Source organism: Lepus europaeus, chromosome 4, assembly GCF_033115175.1.
Source record: "Lepus europaeus isolate LE1 chromosome 4, mLepTim1.pri, whole genome shotgun sequence".
In the NCBI taxonomy this organism is placed as follows: domain Eukaryota; kingdom Metazoa; phylum Chordata; class Mammalia; order Lagomorpha; family Leporidae; genus Lepus; species Lepus europaeus.
This window is the reverse complement of record NC_084830.1, coordinates 87,952,840-87,975,640: the sequence shown is the minus strand read 5'-3', so window position 1 is coordinate 87,975,640 and position 22,801 is coordinate 87,952,840. Positions and strand designations below refer to the sequence as shown.

General features: G+C 37.1%; 1 protein-coding gene across 6 annotated transcripts in view; it reads right to left on the bottom strand.

Annotated features, from left to right (window-relative positions):
* TMEM68 (transmembrane protein 68) overlaps positions 1-22,801 on the bottom strand; it is a 40,848-nt gene that overhangs the window by 5,999 nt on the left and 12,048 nt on the right. For 5 of the 6 annotated variants that reach the window (XM_062188489.1, XM_062188487.1, XM_062188491.1 and 2 more), the window contains 4 exons: positions 14,550-14,717; positions 9,501-9,694; positions 4,888-4,948; positions 2,678-2,817 (listed from right to left, as the gene is read on the bottom strand). In XM_062188489.1, coding sequence (XP_062044473.1) covers positions 2,678-2,817; positions 4,888-4,948; positions 9,501-9,694; positions 14,550-14,717 — 563 coding nt within the window. Of the gene's footprint in view, positions 1-2,677; positions 2,818-4,887; positions 4,949-7,541; positions 7,675-9,500; positions 9,695-14,549; positions 14,718-22,801 lie in introns of those variants that run through there. The other variant, XM_062188492.1, reaches the window with a different exon arrangement.

Here is a 22,801-nt window from a genome sequence, read left to right as displayed (position 1 = left end):
TGGCTATATGTATATATGTTTATACATCAGCTTCAACATAAGACAGAAAACACGGAGTTTTGTCTTTCTGAGTCTGGTTTATTTCACTTAGACTAATGACTTCCAAATGCATCTATTTTGTTGCAAATGTCTGGATTTCATCCTTTTTATGACCAAGTAATATTCCATTATGCATATATACCACATTTGTTTTTATCTAGGCATCCACTGATGGACATTTACATTGATTCCATATCTTTGTTATTGTGAATTGGGCTGCAGCAAACAGAAGTGCAGATATCTCTTTCATATGCTGACTTTATTTCTGGATATATTTCCAGAAGTGTGACAGCTAAGTCTTCCGGTAGATCTACTTCTAGTTTTTGAGGAATCTCTATACTGTTTCCCAAAAGGGCTGCACTAATCTGAACTCCTACCAACAGTGTTTCAGGGTCCCCTTTTCTCTACATCTTTCATCAACATTTGTTATTTTGATTTTTTTATAATAGCCATTATGATTATTAGTACATTTATTATTAACACACTTTTTCCATGTGTTTGGCAGCCATTTGTATTTCTCTTTTGAAAAATATCTATTCAGATCCTTTGCCCATTTCAGAACTGGACTGTTACTTTTGTTGTTACAGAATTTCTTGAGCTACTTATACAGTCTGGATAGCTATCCTTTATCGGATGCAAATTATGAAAATATTTTCTTACATTTTGTTAGTGTCTCTTTACTCTGCTGTTTCCTTTGCTGTGCAAAAGCTTCTTAGTTTTATAAAATCACATTTGTCTATATATTTGATTTTATAGCCTAAGCTTTTGGAGTTTTATCCAAAATAACTGTTGTCTATACCAATGTTTTGGAATGTTTCCCTTATGTTTTTTCTCAAGTAGCTTCATAGTATCAGGTCACATTTAGATCTTTGATCCATTTTGAGTTAACTTTTGTTTAGCACATAAAGTAGGAGTCTTGTTTCAAACTTCTGCATGTAGAAATCCAGTTTCTCCAACATCATTTTTTGAAGACTGTCCTTTCTCCAAGGAATGTTTTTAGCACCTTTGTCAAAGATAAGCTGGTTGTAGATGCACAGATTTATTTCTGTGATTCCTATTCTGTTCCATTAGTCTATGTGTGTATGTTTAGGCCAATGGCATGGTGACACTGTAGGCCTTTAGCAGCCTGATACTGTGATGCTCCCAGCTCTGTTTTAAATGTTTGAGATTGCTTTGGCTATTTAGGGTCTTTTGTGTTTTCACATGAATTTTAGCAATGTTTCTTCCAATTCCATGAAGATTGCCATTGGTATTTTGATGGGGACTTCACTGAATCTGCAAGTCACTTTGGGTAATATGGATATTTTGATACTATTAATTTTTCCAATCCACAAACAAGGGAGGTCTTTACATGTTTTGTGTCTTCTTCAATTTCCTTCATTAGTGTTTTGTAATTTTCACTGTACAGGACTTTCAAATTTCATTGTATTCCAGTCTTCATTAAATTTATCCCAAGACATTTGGTAGACATTGTGAAAGGCACTACTCTTCTAAGTTCTTTCTCAGAGTTAATTTTGTATTCTGCACTTTTGCTGAACTAACTCATCAGTTCAAATACTCTATTGGTAGATTCTTTTGGTTTCCTATACAAATATTCACGTCATCTGCAAGCAGGGAAAATCTGACTTTCTCCCTTTGGATTTTTCTCTTGCCTAATGGTGCTGGCTAAAATTCCAGAACTACACTGAATAAAAACCATGAATGTGGACATTCTTGTCTGATTCTAGATCTTAGTGAAAATGCTTTCACCTTTTTACCATTCATGATGATGCCTGTGGTTTTGTCGTATATCGCCTTTATTGTAATATTTAGCCTTTTTCTGTGTTAAGGTATGTTGTTTCTACATGGATGTTGTATTTTATGCTTTCTCTGCACCTCATGAGATTTCTTTATCCTTCATTCTGTTGATGTGACGTACTGATTTGAAAATGCTTAACTATCCCTGGGATATCCCTGGGATTCTTGGGATATATCCAACTTGGTCAGGGTAAATTATCTTTCTGATGTATTGTCATATTCAACTTGTTAGTATTTTGCTGAGGATTTTGCCATTTATGTTCATCAGGGATATTGGTCTGCAGTCTCTTTCTGTTGTATCTTTGTTGGGTTTTGGAGTTAAGGTGATATAGGCCTTTCAATTATTTGGAAAAGTTTGAAAGGAGTTGACAATAGTTCTTCCTTAAAAGTTTGGCAGAATTCATCAGTGAAGCCATCTGGTCCTGAGCTTTTCTTGTTGGGTCAGTCCTCTTCTTTTCCGAACCTACCTGGTAAATCTCAGCTTCCGATACTGAGTATAAATGACTTATGGCTCTTCAGCACCTAAACTGACTTCCCTCTCAAACTCCAGTCCAGTATTTCCAAAAACCTATATGTAGAAGTATATTCCTGCATATCTTGCAGGTAACTATAAATTCTATCACTGGCCTCTAAATATCTGTAGTACCACCCATCCCCAACTCCTTCCCTTGGTGACAATTAAGAAAAGTCTTCAGACATGGTCAAATATCCCATAGGGGACAAAATCACCATTGGTTGAGAACTATTGACTTAAAACACGCTTGTAGAAGAGATAAAATAACATTTTAGATAAAATTGAAAAATAAAAATCTGTCCAAAGATTACAGAAAGAACAATTTACCTTTTCAGCTAATTCTTCTGCTGTTACCTTTGGATCATATGGAATAGGATCACCTAAATAAGTTCGTAACTTCACTGGAAAACCTCCATACATTGGAGCAAATGGATAGCGGAATTTTTCATAAAGCCACCTAAATAACCCTGTTTTAAAGCAAACACAATAATTTTAAAAGGTTAAATATTCTGACCCTGTAATTGTAAACTTTATTATGTAAGACACAATAGGAAGGTAGTACAAAGTATCAACTCCTGTTAATTAGTATAATATTTTTTTCAAAAGATAAGCTTCCCATTAATTGTAACAAATGTATGTACCACATTACTACAAGATGTTAATAAGAAACTATGGGTTGGGAAGTGGATACATAATAACTCTGTACCTGCTGTTCCACTTTTCTGAATACCAAAAAATACCCCCCAAATTAAGAAGACTAATTTTTTAAATGAGAATTAAAAAAATTTTAAATATAAAAATTTAAAAATAATGCAATTTTGACTATTACAAAAAAATAGCAAAGACTGCATCCCAAATCTAGAAGCTAAAAGCCTAGAGGCTCACAACTAAGTGACTTATACAAATAAAAGAAGAAAAAAGATGGAAACATAAAATTTATACAAACTAAGACTATAGTGCAGCAAAAACTAGGTAGACTGAAACATTACTGTAAATTAGGGAAAACAAAACTAATATATCAAACCAAAGAATTACTAACACTAAATGACAAGCCTGAAATTTAGCAAGATTAAATTTAAAAAGCAGTAATAACATAAAATAAACTGATGGATTACATTTAAGACCAAAAAAAAAAAATCATCACAAAAGGAATCCAAAAAAGGCAAGTCACATGGAACGCACAGTGATGGATTATCCAGAATGCTGAAAATACTTTTTACTTAGGGAAACAGAGAATACATTTTAAGATCCAAAGTAACAGTCAAAAAAAAAAAAAATCACTAGACATTAATTTTTCTTTTATTTGAAAGGCAGAGAGCCACAGTAAGACAAAGATATTTTCCAACTTATAGTTCATTCCACAAATGCCCAGAACAACCAGGGTTGGGCCATGCCAAAGCCAGGAGCCTAAAACTCATTCTGGGTCTCCCCCACGGGTGTCAAGGATCTGAGTACTTGAGCCCACACCACTGCCTCCTGTAGCATATTAGAAAAAGCTGGAATCAGAAGCAAAGGCAGACTCAAACTTCAACATGGAATGTGGGCAAACCAAGCGATATTTTCAGCACTGTGCCAAATATCTACCTCACATGCTAACTTTTGATATATTCAGCTTTGAAGTTTTAAAAATATTAAGTAGTCAAAATAATTTTTAAAACAATTATAATTAAAAAAACACAATTTCTGGAATAATTTCTAGTTTGCCACTTAAATTTTAAAGAAATAAGCTGAGAGAAAATTTTGAATAATTCTACAAAAAGTGTTAAGTATCACATCAAACTCTTCACTTTAAACAAAGAAAAAACTAAGTCTAAAAAATATAATGAAATATCAACAAAATACCAATGTTACACATAAAAAGCAGTAGCAACAGTTTAAAACTCTTCCAAGGAAGACTTAAATGTGGACAGAAACACTAACAATAGTGCTAGGGATATAAAATAAAATCCATCAAATGTACAAACTATCAAGAACAAAAACACCACAAATTTCAAAGTACAAAGAAAAAGCATTTTTAATTGTTATCATTCTTATAAATAGATTAAAAGTTTGACTTTCAATTAATAAAGAAAGGTAAAAAGACTTTTCAATATGTTGTGTTAAGCTTCAGAATATTTTTTTAAAAGTACAAAAATAAGCTAAAGCAAATGATACCTCCTTATATAATTTTAGTTCAATAATCTTTGTCAGCCATTTTTAAAGTTATAAGTTCTTCAGGGCTGTGTTCAAAAGACAGTCTGGGTAGTACGTAAATTTGCTCTAAACCTCAGCAATATGGTTTAAAACAATAGACAAATCACTTTGAAATTTTAAAAGTCCACTACAAATGAACTTCAGTATGTATATGATACTCATAACAATAATAAATCTAATAATTGCCATTACTTAGACCCAGGTAATTAGACTTTAAATGAAAAACATCTGAGTAGTATATGAATTTTCTAAAGTTAATAATTTAGTAGGATTCTTTGTAGGGTTCAAAAGCCCCAATATTTTAAATATCACAGTAATTTAAAACCATACAAATGAGAACTTACTTGTTCCTCCAAGTGATCTAAATCCTTCTCGTATATTTTGTGTAAACATAGGAATAATGGGCTAAAGAAAAGAATTTGAATTAAAAAGTAAATAAGCCATTCAATGTCTCCACTGAGTCACTACTGTAAATTTTTGAGGGTCCCTTTGAGATTATGCAATAATAAAAAGAAAGGCATATGTGGCTAATGTAATTTATCAGACTATTCAACGTCATCATGTGCAAAAATACAAACTGGAAACACTACTCTCCAGTGGTAATATGTAATATTTCATTAACCAACCTTGCTAATAATCAACATAAAGCCTTGAAATTCAAAATAGCAATTATAGTAATCATTAATTTCATTAACATGAATGTGGTAGGTTAAATTGATTTTAAAGGGCTACTGGATAATATACTCAATGAAAAAAATTACAAGATAGAAATTCTCAATAAGGGGAATTAATATAAATTTAACAATAGATTTTGGCAAGATGGTGTCTTAGAATTAGTGAAAACACCATTTTTGGTGAGCCTATTATAAAATGTTCAACAGCAATGAAAAGCAAGTGTAAAACTCACTGACCCCTCCCCTGAAAAGGAAAAGCATACTATAAAAGAACTACTCATATTATTTTAAAAGAGTCCTGCTCTCAAATTCATGATTTTTTTTTATTTTTCCACACGTTATCAGTGATTATGTTTGTTTTAAATAGTGGGCACCTTAGTTAAATGCCATAAGGTAGTATCAAAGTATCATGTAGGAAAGTTATAGCAATGTGAATAGTGAAGTAGATAAAAAACTGAAGACAGCATTTTAAAATATACTGAATCAAATCTGTTAGAATAGATGACATGTGTGTATGTGTGGTTAGTATCACATTGCTTACAGGCAACTATCAGTATACGCCTAACACAGATCAACCCACCTTATAAGCAGGGTTTGAGATCCTTAAATAAGGTTATATTTTATAAAGCCATTCCTATTTAGCATTGGAAAGCAATATGGTGGACTGAAGGAAGTGGCTACATGCATACTTTTCTTTATAAAAGTATTATTTCACATATAACTAAGTGACCACTTATTTATTTTCTCCTTTTCCAGACGGGAGACACCTAATGTCTGGCAGGAGCATCGTTTTCTTCACTGCCATATCCATGAATGCCTGGAATACAGTTGGTGCTGAAATAAAGTATGATGGGTGGATTAAGGAATGAAAAAACAAAGCAAAGGATGATGCTGCTAATAAATTAATTTGCATTCTCTAAATGCAAAAGTTAGAAATAGGCAGCAACAATCTCAAAACCAGTTAGGAAAAAGAGAGAATCAGATAAAGAAAAGCAGTCAGGTGAAGAATTTAAATTCTGATGGAGTTAATTCACAAAGCTAATACATAAGATAAAGTGCCCTGAATTCTTTAAAAATTTCAAATTAGGATCTAGGAAACCACCACTATTTTGTGAAATAAAATGATGGCGTAAGTCCTAATATTTTAAATAGTAATGTCTTTGGAGTTGAAAACTTGGAACACCCAAGAAGGAACAGAAACTTCAGTTCACCTGAGTATGTACTGCAGTGTGCCTCCTCTCATCAGTACAGCTGGACTGATTTCTACCAACTGGCATGATTGCAGGAGTCCATATTTAAATATACACTGTATATAAAGACTACATGTATTTAGGTTAAACATCATTCCTTAAGTAGCTAACTCTTTGGAGCCTGGATATTTCCAGAACCTACTAAATAGGAAAAATTTGACCCAAGTAGGCTCAGTACTCTAGGCTGTTGTCTGGGCATATGGTTTCTACCAAGCTTGCATCCTTAAGTTACAAGCATTTTCTTATCACAAGTTGATCTGCTAGTATAATTATTATTTCTCTACTTGTGCACACTTAGTACACAAGGTAACACATAAGCAACCTAGAATTAGTACACAAGGTAACATGTAAGTAACCTAGAATTCAATTCTGTTTACATATACACGTGTCTGTATGATATATGTGCACACATGTGTACAAGACAGAGAGAGGATGTGCAGTTTTTAAAACTATTTTTGGGAAATTAGTTTAATATGGTTTTCAGGTCCTACCTCTGCTACAAAAATGTGGGAAGATACAAAAATGTTCAAGATACTTACCATGTCTAAGCCTTACTTTCTCTCTGTATACAATTGAGATAAATAATAATTATCCTCATCTCAAAGGACTTTATAGATTAAATGAAATATTATAAATAATTTTATTGAAACAAAACGTTATTGACTTTTACATCTAGTATTTATTTTCTAATTAGATTAATGTACTAACTTTTGTTCTAATTTATTTAGATATGAAATCTTATCAAAGTCATAATTCTTAGGAATTCACACAAAAAAAGTAATTTATATCAAATGTCTGTCACTTTCACAGGGGCCTTAAATATTCTCTACCAATATTTTGTGAACTTTCAGTGACAATCCAGCTCTTCCCCCCTTAAATTGTTACTATACCACAATTGAAATGCAGTTAATCCTACAACAGTTTGCTCATAGTTTATGATAATTTTCTAAGACCTATTAAGAGATTTTCCTAGACAGGATACTCATGCCATTTACAACTGCATACATACACTACTCAAAGAGTTGCCTTGCAAACCTGGAAGGCCCCTTCAATCTTGGATGCCAGCAGACTCACTGTGAAATGTAGTCAGGGATGGCAACAGCCCAGCTGCCCCGAGTCCTGAACTGTGTGCTCTGCTCTGCTGCTGCCTTGCTGTGTGACCAGCTCCCTTCCAGCCCTCCATCTCTCTGTGCCTGAGTCTCCTCATCTGTAACATTGGAATAATTACATATGTCACCTCCTTGTATGGGAGTACAAGATTAAGCCTTCGAAAACACTATAACATGTTGGGCTGGCACAATATGAAATTTATGCTATTTTTAAAATCCATGGCACTGAAGATTTTAGCTTGTAAGAAGCTATACCCTAAATCGTCTGAAGTTTCACATAAAAACTTTAATTAAGTTACCTAGAAAATCTTTCAATAATAGAAAAGAGAGTCATTTTCTGTATATCATTTCTTCCTTTCAGGCCTTCTTTGAAGCAATATGCTGCTTAAAACTGTAAACTTAAGGATGACAAATTAGAATCCCACAATAAATTTATGTGATTTCAAACCTCTTTTGTTATCTTTATCTTGAATTTTTAAAGAAATAATTCTTTCAAAATTTAAACTTGAAAAGTGAACCATCTTCATTGGGTTTTTAGCTTTTATCACTGCTTTAACAATACATTCAGTATACTTAATATTTGTTCAGCTCCATATATGTTTTGGTGTTCTGTTACATACTCATAAGTGTTTCTATATAACTGCTTAAAACTTTTTAGAAAGTAACTGAAACTTGTTATAAAATAATTTTCTATGTCACTATTAACATAAAATTAAATTCCAAAGGCTCCTTTTCACTACTGTTTAATATTTTATGTTTTAAAAAAAGTCAGTTCGATCAGTACTTAAATCCTACTCAATGCTGGTCATTATAGCAGAAATTTGGAATAAAATTGATAGGCTTATCTGAAAGCAATTTATAATCTACTGTAGGATAGTACTAATTTTTTAATGTTACTATTAAACAGCTGCACAAGTACATTAACTTGTATTAAGGTCATATCATTAAGGCCACTATAGCAACCATTTTTTAAATACTATCAGTTAAAACAAATCTAACCATAATCTTTCCCTTTTAATCAACAACAGTCTAGACTGGCAATATGGGCAGTCAAGCTAAAGGTAAAGACAGGTCTCCAAGTGGCAGAAGTGGGTACATAAAAAACCTGAAGTATGAAACTTACTTTTTAATTGGCCTGGGGAAAAAACCCTTTCAAAGGTACTAAGAGTTCTTCTTCTGACAATTTAACATGAAAATTAACAGAAAACTAAGAAGAAACTTTGGATAAATAATAGGTAAGTGTTTCATAAGACAAAGTAAAACATGGAGGCCAAAGCATTGAGAAATACTTTCCACAACAAAAGAACAAATGACATTCACTTTCTAATCTACTAAATGGAATAATTACAGTGAATCTCAGAGGATCTGTCAATTTTGCTGACAAAATTCATTTGTTTGTGAAGTCTTAAAAATACCTAAATTACACCAGTGTCTATTTACCTTAATTCCTACTATGAGATAGCTAATCACATTTGCTGGTAAAATATGAGATAAATCCTAAATTATTTGATTATTACTGTTATAAAAGCTGATCATATTAAAAAAAAACTAAAGTGAAATCAAAGTCACCACTGAAATATGACAACTTGATTATAACAAAGGGTTAAAATACACAAAATTGTATTGATTGCATTTATGTAAAAAGTAGAGCTGAAAGAATACTTAGTTATTTATACAAAATTACAAATTTGGTGAAAAGAAACTGGATTTTGAAATGTAAATAAAATTCTGCTGGATATTTGACAAATTTCCAGATTATTTTTTAAGGTGTATCTTCTCATGCACAAGAATACTTCCTTATGGATAGTATTTTAAAGTATTACAATGAAAGTATCTAAGTTCCTATATACTTTGGCTCATTATTTAAGCATTTATTTTAAATTTAACTAAACTTTATGTTAATAATTAATTTTATATAACTCACCACTTTTGCATCAATTGCAACCTGAGCGAAGCCTTTACGATTACCCCATACAATGTTGTAGGTTTCATCACTAATTAAGGCTTCTCGAACTCCACCTGGTGAAATAGCTAACAGGTGACCACTCCTCAGAATTTCAACACATTTTTCTCTTGGTCCGTGTAGAGCACAAAATACATCAAGTAACAAACTAAATCCTGTGGGAAAAAAATGTAAGCACAAACACATATTTAAATTCTGCTGGTGTAATTCTTCAAGAGTAAAAATTCTCACAACCTGCAAAATTAACTATCTACACTTAAAACAGTAAACTTTTTATTTTTAAAAATCAACAAAAACTCTAAAAGTTAACATAAGATTGATATGGCCTGAGAAATAACAGTTGCACCTTACTGAATATCTATAATTAACCACTTCACTGATCATCAATGCTCTGGCTGATTTACATATTCACACTCTTAATTGGAATTCACAACAACTTTGGAAACCAGGGATTCTACTCCCCATTTTACATATGAGCAGCTTGCTCAAAGTCATACACCTAAAAGAAGTGGCAGGGCAGAGCCTCCTGTACACATTTGTCTAGTCCAAACCTCCTTCTACTACATGTCATGGCCAAAAGTTATCTACAATAATTATTAGAATCATGAGAAATGATACTCTGGCAGTAATCACTAGGCTAATCTTTTATTAACCCTGTAAGAATCACTTGAGAACTGAATATGATTATGCTTAGCCCTATCAAGATGGCAAGATCACAATCAAGTCTATTAAAATTAGGGGCCGCTGTGGTGGTATAGCAGGTAAAGCTGTCACCTGCGATGCCAGTATCCCATATATGTATGCGTTTGTGTCCGATCTGATCCGCTTCTAATCCAGCTCCCTGCTAATGCACCTGGGAAAGCAGCAGAGGCTGCCTTAAGTGCTTGGACCCTGGTACCCATGTGGGAGATCCAGCAAAAGCTCCTGACTCCCAGCTTCAGCCTGGCCCAGCCCTGACAATGGCAGCCATTTGGGGAATAAACTAGCAAACGGAATACCTTTCTGTCTCTTTCTCTGTGTAACTCTGACTTTCTAATAAATAAATAAATCTTTTTTTAAAATCTATTAAAATTAAAAGTTGGATGGTGATGACTCTACAATTTTTAAAAATCAATAATATCAAACATCATAAGGAGCTTTTAATAAAGTAGCGGTGTCTGACTCAAGAGCAGTTAGTTCTTGTATGGGCATCAGGCACAGAGGTTAAAATGTCACCACGGATGCCCACCTCCTGTATCAGAGTGCCCAGGTTCGAGTCCCAGCTCCACTTTCAATTCCAGTTTCTTCCTGTGTACCCTGAGAGGCAACATTCTTGTTTCATATACATGGGCCCCTGCCTTCCCTGTGGGAGACCCATATTGAGTTCAGGCTTCTTCTGGGCCTTGCCCAATACCTCCACTGTTGTGAGCATTTGGGCAGTAAACTCTTTGTCCCTCTGTGTATCTTTAATTTTAATGTTAAAATTTTTTAAAAACGTAGTAAAATAAAAAAAAGAATGACTAGTTGTAAGGTTTACAGCTTTCTATGGACAAAAGAAATAATCCTGTCAGTAACTATGCTAGAACTTCAGGGGCTGATGTTAATACACATTATTCCTTGAAACTGGGAAATAAAGGGATGGGTGCTAAAACCTGTGCAGACTAACTAAGCTTCTCTTTGGCTTAAGGACCTGAAGAAAGAGTATAAATATCATAAAGACTGAAATAAAGGGCCAGCACTGTGGCACAGCAGGTTAAGCCACCATCTGCAGTGCCAGCATCCCATATGGGCATTGGTTCAAGTCCCAGCTGCTCCTCTTCCAATATAGCTTTCTGCTCTGGCTTGGGAAAGCAGCGGAAGATGGCCCAAGCCCTTGGGTCCCTGCACCCACATGGGAGACCTGGAAGAAGCATTGGCTCCTGGCTTCGGATTGGCACAGCTCTGGCTATTGTGGCCAATTGGGGAGTGAACCAGAGGATGGAAGATCTCTCTCTCTCTCTCTCTCTCTGCCTCTGCCACTCCTTCTCTCTCTGTGTAACTCCGACTTTCAAATAAATAAATAAATCTTAAAAAAATAAAATCTATTAAAATAAGAAATGTAATGATTTTATAACTTCAGAAATTGATGAAGGACTTCCAGTAAATCAATGTCAAAATATTAAAAGGGGGCCGGCGCCGTGGCTCAACGGGCTAATCCTCCGCCTTGCGGCGCCGGCACACCGGGTTCTAGTCCCGGTCGGGGCACCGATCCTGTCCCGGTTGCCCCTCTTCCAGGCCAGCTCTCTGCTGTGGCCAGGGAGTGCAGTGGAGGATGGCCCAGGTGCTTGGGCCCTGCACCCCATGGGAGACCAGGAGAAGTACCTGGCTCCTGCCATCGGAACAGCGCGGTGCGCAGGCCGCAGCACGCCTACCGCGGTGGCCATTGGAGGGTGAACCAACGGCAAAAAGGAAGACCTTTCTCCCTGTCTCTCTCTCACTGTCCACTCTGCCTGTCAAAAATTAAAAAAAAAAAAAAAAAAATTAAAAGGATTATAAAAGGGAAAAATTTTTGTAAAAGACAAATGCTAAAACTATTACCTTTTACTATTAAGGGAAAAATAGAATTTAATTTACCATAAAAGAAAATTAGTTAAGTAAATATTTTAGTCATACATTAAGACTATTTCTTATAAAACATGGTAAAATGTTAAATGATAACATTAAATTGTAAAAGAAAATACACAAGGGACCAGCACTATTACACAGCAGGTTAAAGCTACAACCTGCAGGGCTGGCATCCCAGATGGGTTCCAGTTCAAATCCCAGCTGCTTCAGATCTGGCTGAAGAGCCCATGAGAGTATAGCAGGCATGGAAAGCCAAGATATCATGGAAAAAAAAAAAAAGACCTAAATGAATGATCTCTGTGAGTGAGATCCCAGTGGAAAGAACGGGGCCATCAAAGAAGGAGGTACCCTTCTCCGAAGGGAGGAGAGAACTTCCACTTTGACTATGACCCTATCGGAATAAGATCAAAGTCAGCGAACTCTAAAGGCTTCCATAGCCCTGGCAACTCATGACTAGAGCCTAGGGAGATTACTGACGCCATGAACAGGAGTGTCAAATTGTTAAATCAGCAACAGGAGTCACTGTGTACTTACACCCCATGTGGGATCTGTCCCTAATGTGTCGTCTAAAGCCAAGTGATGCTATAACTAGTACTGAAACAGTATTTTTATACTTTGCGTTTCTGTGTGGGCACAAACTGATGAGGTCTTTACTAATTATATACTGAAGTGATCTTCTGTATATAAAGAGAATTGGAAATGAAAAAAAAAAAAAAAAACAACCTGGTGTTAAAATGGAAATGGCATAGAAAATTAATTAATTTGAAAAAAAAATTATGTAGGATCTCTGTCTTTAATGTGCTGTACATTGCTATTTAATGCTATAATTAGTAATTCAATGGTAGTTTTTTCACTTTATGTTGCTATATGGGCAAAATGTTGAAATCTTTACCTAATATATACTAAACTGATCTTCTGTATACAAAAAAAAAAAAAAAAAAAACAAATCCCAGCTGCTCTACTTCTAATCCAGTTCCTTACTAATGTGCCTGGGAAGGCAGCGGAAGAAGCAGATGGAAGACTTCTCTCTTTGTCTCTCCCTCTCCATCTCTGCCTTTCAAATAAATTTTTAAAAAAAATGTTTTTTTTTTTAAAAAGTAATGTACACAACAAATTGTATAATGTGTGAAAACATGTAAATTAAAAACTAGATAAAGTAAACTAAAATGACATTCTATAAGTTAGGATGGTAACAGTATAATGATGTTCTTTTATTTTCTAGTTTCTAAAATAAAGATGTTAGTTTTTAAAGGAAAATTTCATAGAAAATTTAATTTATACACACACAAAGTACAAATGGCTTTTTAGTGTCACTAAGATAGGCAAAACATTAACCTTGTTTATGAAAACTTAGTTTGTGTTCGTCTGGTTGATGTGTTTGGTTGATGTGTCAGCTTTGCTTTTATCATTACAAAGAAAACACAAACAACTTTCCTAGCTTATTTCTAGAGATTTAGTGACAGAAGAAAATAAGATTAAATCTCAATGAGTTTATTCAGGAATGATTTTTCAAAAACTCCATTATATTTAAAACTACTCAGTTAATTAAACATTTTTTAAAGGTACAAAGTCTTTATGAACAGATTAAGAAGGATATAGTTCTCAATCTGAGTTATAAATCTACCAGGCAGGTTGTATATGTAAGAAACCTAATGTATATACTCTTCAGAGTAGTATGATAATAATATTTATTTTTAAAACTTTTATTTTATTTGGAGAGACAGAGAAAAAGAGGTCCTATCTTCTGGTTCACTCCCCAAATGTCTGCAATGGGCCAGGACTGGGCCAGCACCAAATTTGGTAGCTGGGAATGCGATACAGCAATGACCCAATTACTTGAGCCATCACCACTACCACTTGCATTAGCAGGAAGCTGGAATCAGCAGTCAGAGATGAATATCAAATTCAGGCACACTCAATATGAGATGTGGGCATTGTAACTGCTAGGCTAAATGCCCAGTCCTATATTGTATTATTTGAAGACAAAATATATCCAAATATTTTTTACTAATTTTTACCTACTAACCACCTGCCAATTAACAAACTCTAATCACAAAATAAAATTAAAAATCAATACCTCATAGAAAAGTTCATCATCTGAAAAATCACCTACAGCAAAATACAAATTTTTGGCAGAAACTACATCTTATTTTTCAAAAGTTAAAGTTCAAGATTTGTCTAGGAAAAATAACAACTAGTTACCTGTTAATAAAGAAATCTGGTAACATTTCTGTCCATAATGTTTTTAGTTTTAGATATACTGCTTATATAGGATAATTAGGTTTTCCCAAATTAAGAGTTCTAAATGTATTGCCTTAAAAAGTCAAAAAGCTTTGCCAAGTGATACTGAAGAGATAAAGATAAAAACCACCATATATTTGCATTAATCTTAATATTTTTGTATCACTATGCACAATGAAAGTTTACCTGGAATTTTAAAGACAAAGTGATCAGCTACTACTCGGCAAGTTCTGCCTTTGTGGATAAAAATTTTAGCCATGAAATAGTAAAAATCTATGGGAATAGCTCCATGATAAAATATTATAAGAGCTGGTCCTTCTTCTGGTACTTTTTCCATCCCATGAACTTCATAACCTGTTTGAAAGACAGAACACAGATACTTAAAATATGTTTATTAGCTTATCTGTACTAAAGAACGGTCAGTAACTTTAGAAGCTCAGTCACCAAAGTGCATGAGCCTTCCTGGTTCTCTTCTTTCTTTTCCCTTCCCTTTCTGTCTTGAACAAATCAGTGCTGAAGTCATTAGGTGGGCATAACTGAAGTAAGCACCCATGTAGAGAGGTGGCCTGGAGAGCAGTCATGAGAGAATCCAAGCAGGAAGAGCCTCACCCTGGGTGTTGTCGCTGAGTAGGAGTGGGGGAGCCACGGGTGAATCAAACATTAGGATGAGAGCCTGAATGAAATGGGGGGTTTGGAGGATTTGTTGAACATGGCAGCAGCCAGCACAAGGTGTCAAGTGTCTGAATGGAGTGAGCAAGTGTCTATGTGGGAGAAGTGGCCTGGTGTAGGGCATCACAGCCTGAGCAGGTGAGGAGGGCACCATGCACAGGTCTGGCCTGGGCTGGATATCAGAGCCCAAGCAGAGTAAAAAGCATCTATGAGTGGAAGGGGATGGTGGCAATGATGGGAGGATGGTTACACGGAGCACTGACCAAGTGAGCCTACACACCAAGTGAGCCAGTTTTCTTACTGTTGGAGGTTACAAATGTAGAAAAGGAGCAAAATAAAATAAACTCTGCAGTCATAAGATAGCATCACTCCCTCCCTAACAATGAGAGAAAGCAAAATAGTCAACAAAAGCCTACGTTTTCTTGAACATATCAGAAAGCTGAGGTCACCAGACTCACAGAACCTTTACAATTAAAAAAAGAGTTACAACCTAACATAAAATTACAACTTCGTATTATTTTTAATTGTTAATCAAGGTCACTAAGAAGTCATGCAACTCTGAAGCAGTAAACATTTTCTTGAACCCACTGGCTTCTTAGAAACTATGTGGACTGTTCTATGAAAGCCTGATAGAGAATAGTTCCACAAGAACAAGCAGGTTATGAAAGGGGTAAGAAAATGAATCAAGAAAGGGTCAGGCCAGGAGGTATCAATTAAGCTATAATTTCCCTGAGATAACACAACCACGGGTAAAATTTAAAAGTCTTTAATTCACTGATAAAATAGGAAAAATTCTTTTTTTAAGATTTATTTATTTACTTGAAAGTCAGAGTTACACAGAGAGAGGAGAGGCAGAGAAAGAGAGAGAGGGGTCTTGCATCTGCTGGTTCACTCCCCAGATGACCACAACGGCTGGAGCTGCGCCGATCCAAAGCCAGGAGCCAGGAGCTTTTTCCAGGGTGCAGGGGCCCAAGGACTTGGGCCATCTTCTACTGCTTTTCCAGGCCATATCAGAGAGCCGGATCAGAAGTGGAGCAGCCGAGACTCGAACCGGTGCTCATATGGGATGCCAGCACTACAGGCGGTGGTGGCTTTACCCACTACACCACAGAGCCAGCCCCAGGAAAAATTCTTAACCAATGGCCCAATGCAAAATAGAACACCACTGAAACTCTTAGGAAGCAAGCATTTGGCCTAGTGCTTAAGATGCTGGTTGGGAATACCTGTATCCCATGTGGTAGTACCTAGGTTCAAGTCCCAGCTCCACACTAATCTGCACTCAAGGAGATAGCAGGTGGTGGCTCAACTACCTGGGTTCCTGTCACCTCTGTGGGAGACCTGGATTGCATTCCCTGCTCCCAACTTTGGCCAGCATGGGCCACTGTAGGCATTTGGGGAGTGAATCAGTAGATGGAAGTTCTCTGTCTCTTTGCCTTTCAAATAAAAAAAAATCAAAAAATAAACTGTTACATACAAATGGATGACATAATAGTGAAGCAAACTTTTGTGGCACTCAGACATAAGATTTCAGCTTTATATATTTAAAATATTTGGAAATCTCATTCTATTCACTAAGAATAAAAATGATGGAAAAGACTCTCTTACTGCATATGGGAAGGAACTGTGATCAAAGATTTGAAATGAACACTAAGAAAATCTCTCTTCTACAGCTAGGAGATCAGAGACTCGTGCTGTCTTTTCCCTCTCCCTTCCTGCCATTCAGTAAGTCCTATGCCAAGTCTCTGGAATCAGGAGCAAGGGTTTAAGCAAGAGAAATAAATAAGATGAAAAGGGTGTGGGGTTTGAGGAGGGGATGATCTTTGGAGCTACCCACTAGCATAACCCTAGGCTGGCTTCCTGGAGAGCCTCTTTTTCCTCTCTACATGACTATCAGTGCCAACATACTCGTCGTAGCAATTCTGTGCTGCTGGTGGACTTTGGGGAATATAAAGGTTTAAATCAGGTCTAACATAAAAGGTTGAAGGTTTCCTATGCCTCAGAGGAAATCTCTGGGCATTAGATCACAAGGAGTTGGGGATTCTGAGGGGGCTGTAGGAGTGGATGGCAGGTAACCTGTTCTCCCTTCCCACTGTGCCTGTCAGGCAAACCACCACAGACCAGGGAAAAAGCAAGTGTCCAGAGGCCAAGAGCAGAATTAAGCTCAAAGAAAGAGAAAGGGCAGAAAGTAAGGAAATCTTGACAGGTTGTAGTAGAGGAAAGGAACCTCCTGGAGTTACATTCTTTCACACAGAACAGTTATCCCCAAAACTCCTGTCACAAAGCCCAGAATATAGAAATCTGAAATGAATCTTCTTTTTCTTTCCTTAAGTTTATCCTTGTTAGATTTGCTAAGAAATAAACATTCAAAATAATAAAAAGCTTCAACCTAAATTTTAGAGCAGGAAATTCATTTTAAAAGTAGTTAAATGTGATTTTAATACTAAAGGAACAAAATACTTGGTAGTATCTCAGACTCAAGCGAATATCTTAAAAATTAAATTTAATAGTATTTCAATATTTTGCATTGTTTCCACATTTTATAGTAGTTCTTTCCAATTATCTAATTCCAATTCAGGTAATTCAATTCACTTTTGAGGTTGTCTGAGATTGCCAAAAGAACCACTGTCCCTTCAGATAAATTTTCTAGAAGGTTCTCTCTGGCATTACAGAATTATTTTTTTAAATTATGACATTGTTGAACTACTTACATAATACCAAATTACCTGGTCAAAATCACAAAAGTCCACTCAATCAATTATTGACAAAAATTAGAGTCTATCATGCTGCTACTAAACATTAAGCCCAAATACTCTGTCACTGAGTCACTCTTAAAGCACAGCAATGACCATACCAATCCCTGCTCAGAAAGCATACTTTTAGTTCCCAGTCGCCCAGTAAGTGACATTAGATAACTTCATGTATCATATGAACTAACTGTGGCTCCCTGGATATACTTTCCTACTTTTGTGCTTCTGCTCACATGGTTGCTGTAATTAGATCCTCCTGTCCCATCTCTCACTCTTCACAGTGAGAACCATATTGTTAACCCCTCTTCCCTCAAACTGCTCTGTTCTTTTTTCCTCCAAAGACTCTCCCCAGTTCATCACACTCTTCCTCTGTCCAACACCAGTACCCCTTTCGAGACTTCTCTATAATTTTAGATATTTTTTCAAAATGAAGCCAAAAATCATTAGTTATTGCAGAAAGGGACAGGAAGGGAGAAGGGAGAAAAAGAGGACAGGAAGAGAAAAGCTAGTTAACTTTCCCAAGGTCACAAAGCCAGTAAGGTAGGAGAGCCTGGCTTAACCTTAACTAGCTGAAGTCCTTCACTGCACGAAGGACAGAAGAGGTGAAATGAACCTGTTACTCAACTGAACAGAGATGTTTTCATGATATCTCAATCTAACTTTCCCGTAAAAAGTTGCTATGTATAACCTATAGAACCATTTAATGAACATGTCTATTTCTTTAAAAAATTATAAAATATGAAGCAAAACAAAGTTTAGAGTCTGTGTTACTGTGGTCTTTTTAAAAATTTCTAACTCAGGGGCCAGTGCTGTGGCATAGCAGGTAAAGCTGCCACCTGCAGTACTGTCATCTCATATGGGCACTGTTTCAAGTCCCAGCTGCTCCACTTCTGATCCAGCTCTCTGCTATGGCCTGGGAAAGCAGTAGAAGATGGCCCAAAGCCATGGGCCCCTGCACTCATGTGGGAGACCCAGAGGAAGCTCCTGGCTCCTGATTTTGGATTGGTGCAGCTCCAGTGTTGAAGCCAACTGGGGAGTGAACCAGTGGATGGAAGACCGCTCTCTCTCTCTCTCTCTCTCTCTCTCTCTGCCTCTCCTCTCTCTGTGTGACTCTGATTTTCAAATAAATAAATAAATCTTTAAAAAAAATTAGTAACTCATAAAATATGCATAATAAACCATATGACCAGGCTACCTAATTAATCAAACTACTGCATTTTCTCAAAATGTTATATTGCTAATGAATTGAACAAGTTAGGCTGGTATTAAGTAAGCATATAAGCATAAACAAATTTCAGACAATGCAGTAAATTCCTTTGTTAAATAAAATCAAAACCACAAAAATATACATACACATGATAAAACAAACAAGTAAAAGGCCCAAAGACAAAATATTTCTCATTTCCTGAAAATGAAAGCGATGGACTTCATTACCTTCACAACAGTGCTAAAATGCATGGCTTTTAATTTTCTCAAAAACACCCAGCTATCTAATTGAGGACTCTTTTTCAACATATGAACTTTCAGGAGAAATCATTCAATGTTAAGAGTCTAGCTTTTTTAAAGTGGCATCTGTATTTTCAAGGAATGAGATTTTTGGCAAAACAACTTAAAATTTTTATACTCTATAGGCTGTAGGCAACTGGAAGGTATAGGTGTTGCTGCCTCATTACTAAGATGCAGGTATCGAAAATATCAAGTGTTTTTGATGTAGTGTAGGCTAAATAAACGCAGCATATAAAAATCTCAGACTGTTTTTAAAAAATCAGAAAAGCTACATTACACATTCTGAGAGTAAAATTTAACTTCAAAACAGAAATACTGGAGACATTCTTGTACAAAAATTCTATTTAAATAGGAAAAAGAGGGCCAGCACTGTAGCATACCGGGTAAAGCTGCCATCTACAATGCAGGCTCCCCTTATAGGCGCTGGTTCGTGTCCTGGCTGCTCCACTTCCAATCCAGCTCTCTTCTATGGCCTGGGAAAGCAGTAGAAGATGGCCCAAGTCTTTGGGCCCCTGCACCCACATGGGAGACCCAGAGGATGCTCCTGGCTCCTGGTTTCAGATCCGCGTAGCTCCAGCCATTGTGGCCAATTAGATAGTGAACCGGTGGATGGAAGACCTCTTTCTTTCTCTCTCTCTCTCTCTCTCTCTCTCTGCCTCTCCTTCTCTCTCTGTGTAACCCTTACTTTCAAAATAAATAAATAAATCTTTTTAAAAAATAGTAAAGAGAAATTATTAAAAAAAATTATTGTTCAGTGGCAGCATTAGGCACAGCAGTTAAGGGACTGCTTGGAGGCCTGGTGTTGTGACACAGCAGATTAAGTTTCTTCTTACAACACCAGCATTCCATATCAGAGTGGTGGTTTGAGTCTCAGCTGCTCCACTTCCAACCCAGTTTCCTGCTAATGAGCCTAAGAAAGCAGCACAGAGGAGACCAGGATGGAGTTCCTTGCTCCTGGCTTCATCCTGGCCCAGATCTGGATGTTGCAGTCTTTTGGGGCGTGAACCCGTAGATGGAAGATCTTTCTCTCTCCCTCTGCCTCTTCTCCTTCTGTTGCTCTTTCAAATAAATAAGCTTATTAATTAATTTTAAAAAGAGAGAGACAGTGTGCCAGGTTTGAGCTCCTGTACTACTTCCAATTCCCATTTATTACTAATGTGTGCCTTAGAAGACAGTAAGCAAAGGCTAAGTACTCTGCCACTCATATGAAAGACCCAGATTGAATTCCAGGCTCCAAGTTTCAGCCTGGCCCAGTTCTGGCTACTGCAGGAATCTGGGGAGTTAACCAGTGGATAGAAGATCTCTGTCTCTTTCTCGCAATAGAAAGTGATTAAAATTAAATTTAGAAAATTTAATTATTACATAATAGCTAACTAATTAATTTACTTATATAATTAAAAGAATCTCATGTATCCATTAAAAGTCACATTTATTGGGGCCAGCACTGTGGCACAGTGGGTAAAGCCACAGCCTGCAATGCTCACATCCAATATGGCCACTGGTTTGAGTCCTGGCTGCTCCACTTCCTACACAGCTCCCTGCTAATGCACCTGGGAAAGCAGAAGATGGCTCAAGTGCTTCGGCCCCTGGACTCATATGGAAAACCCAGAAGAAGCTCCTGACTCCTAGCTTCAGACTGGCCCAGCCTCAGCTGTTGCAGCCATCTGGGGAGCGAACCAGCAGATGGAAGATCTCTCTTGTCTTCCCTCTCTCTAATTCTGCCTTTCAAATAAATAAAATAAATCTTTAAAAGTTACAGTTATGAAGAAGACTAAGTGAAATGAAAAACAGTAACATGCCACACATATGAGAACATGACAGTGGCTGATATTTGGCATCACATGGTACACCCACATTCTACACTGGAGTGACCAAGTTCAAGTCTTAACTCTACTTCCAAATCCAGCTTCCTGCCAAGCACACCATGTGAGGCAGCAGGTAAGGACTTACATAATTAGGTCCCTGCCACCCACATGGGAAACCCAGATTGAATTCCTAGCTCCTGGCTTCAACCTGGTCCAACTCCAGTGTTGCAGGCATCTGGGGAGCAAACCAGCAGATGGAAGATATCTCTGTGTCTTTCTCTTTCAAACATACATTAAAAAAATTTTTTTTTGTTTTAAATTTTTTTTTTTTTTTTTAATTTTTGACAGGCAGAGTGGACAGTGAGAGAGACAGAGAGAAAGGTCTTCCTTTTGCCGTTGGTTCACCCTCCAATGGCCGCCGCGGTAGCGCGCTGCGGCCAGCGCACCGCGCTGTTCCGATGGCAGGAGCCAGGTGCTTCTCCTGGTCTCCCATGGGGTGCAGGGCCCAAGCACTTGGGCCATCCTCCACTGCACTCCCTGGCCACAGCAGAGAGCTGGCCTGGAAGAGGGGCAACCGGGACAGGATCGGTGCCCCGACCGGGACTAGAACCCGGTGTGCCGGCGCCGCAAGGCGGAGGATTAGCCTGTTGAGCCACGGCGCCGGCCTTAAATCTTTACATTGCTAAAGTCAAAGGTATTTTCAACAAAATAAAAACAAATGCTAAATAACTAGAACATTTAAAAAATAGTTCGTGGGGCCAGTGTTGCAGCACAGCTGGTTAAGCTGCTTCCTAAAATGGATCAGAAGTGGAGCAGCCAGGACTCGAATTGCCAACCCTGCAGGCGATAGCTTAACCTGCTACACCACAATACCAGCCCCAGGGAGAAGAAAAAGTTTCCATCCAGTTTTTTTTTTAAAGATTTATTTATTTATTTGAAAGGCAGAGTTACAAAAGCAGGGGCACAGAGAGACAGATACAGAGAGAGAGAGAAAGAAAACGGCCGGAGCTGGGCCGATCCGAAGCCAGGAACCTGGAGCTTCTTCAGGGTCTCCCAATCAGGTGCAAAGGCCCAAGTCCATCTTCTATTGCTTTCCCAGGCCATAGCAGAGAGCTGGATCAGAAGCAGAGCAGCCAGGACTCAAACAGGCGCCCATATGGGATGCTAGCACTGCAGGCGGCAGCTTTACCCACGACACCACAGTGCCAGCCCCTCTATCCAGTTTTAATCTCTTATTCTTTCAGATGTCTTAAATATTAACTTCCATATTTTTGGCTTGCAGTAATAATCTACAGTGCTACATCATTCTTTGTTGATAAAAATTAATGTGCTTACACTCACTCAGACTTACCCCTAATGGTAGAGCAAGAAACGTGCCATGGGACTCCAAATCCTAGTAAGTTGGCATGTATCAATGCCATCTTACTAGTTAAAGTGATCAGTTTAAGTTCATAATTGATCATAAAGATAGGATTAAGTGTCAAAAGGATCACATTAATAAGACCAGTGTCCGCTAATAATAATTGATAGAATTAAAAAGGAGAGAACGCACTGGCGCCGCAGCTCAATAGGCTAATCCTCCACCTGCAGCGCTGGCACACCGGGTTCTAGTCCCGGTCGGGATGCCGGATTCTGTACCGGTTGCTCCTCTTCCAGTCCAGCTCTCTGTTGTGGCCCGGGAAGGCAGTGGAAGATGGCCCAAATGCTTGGG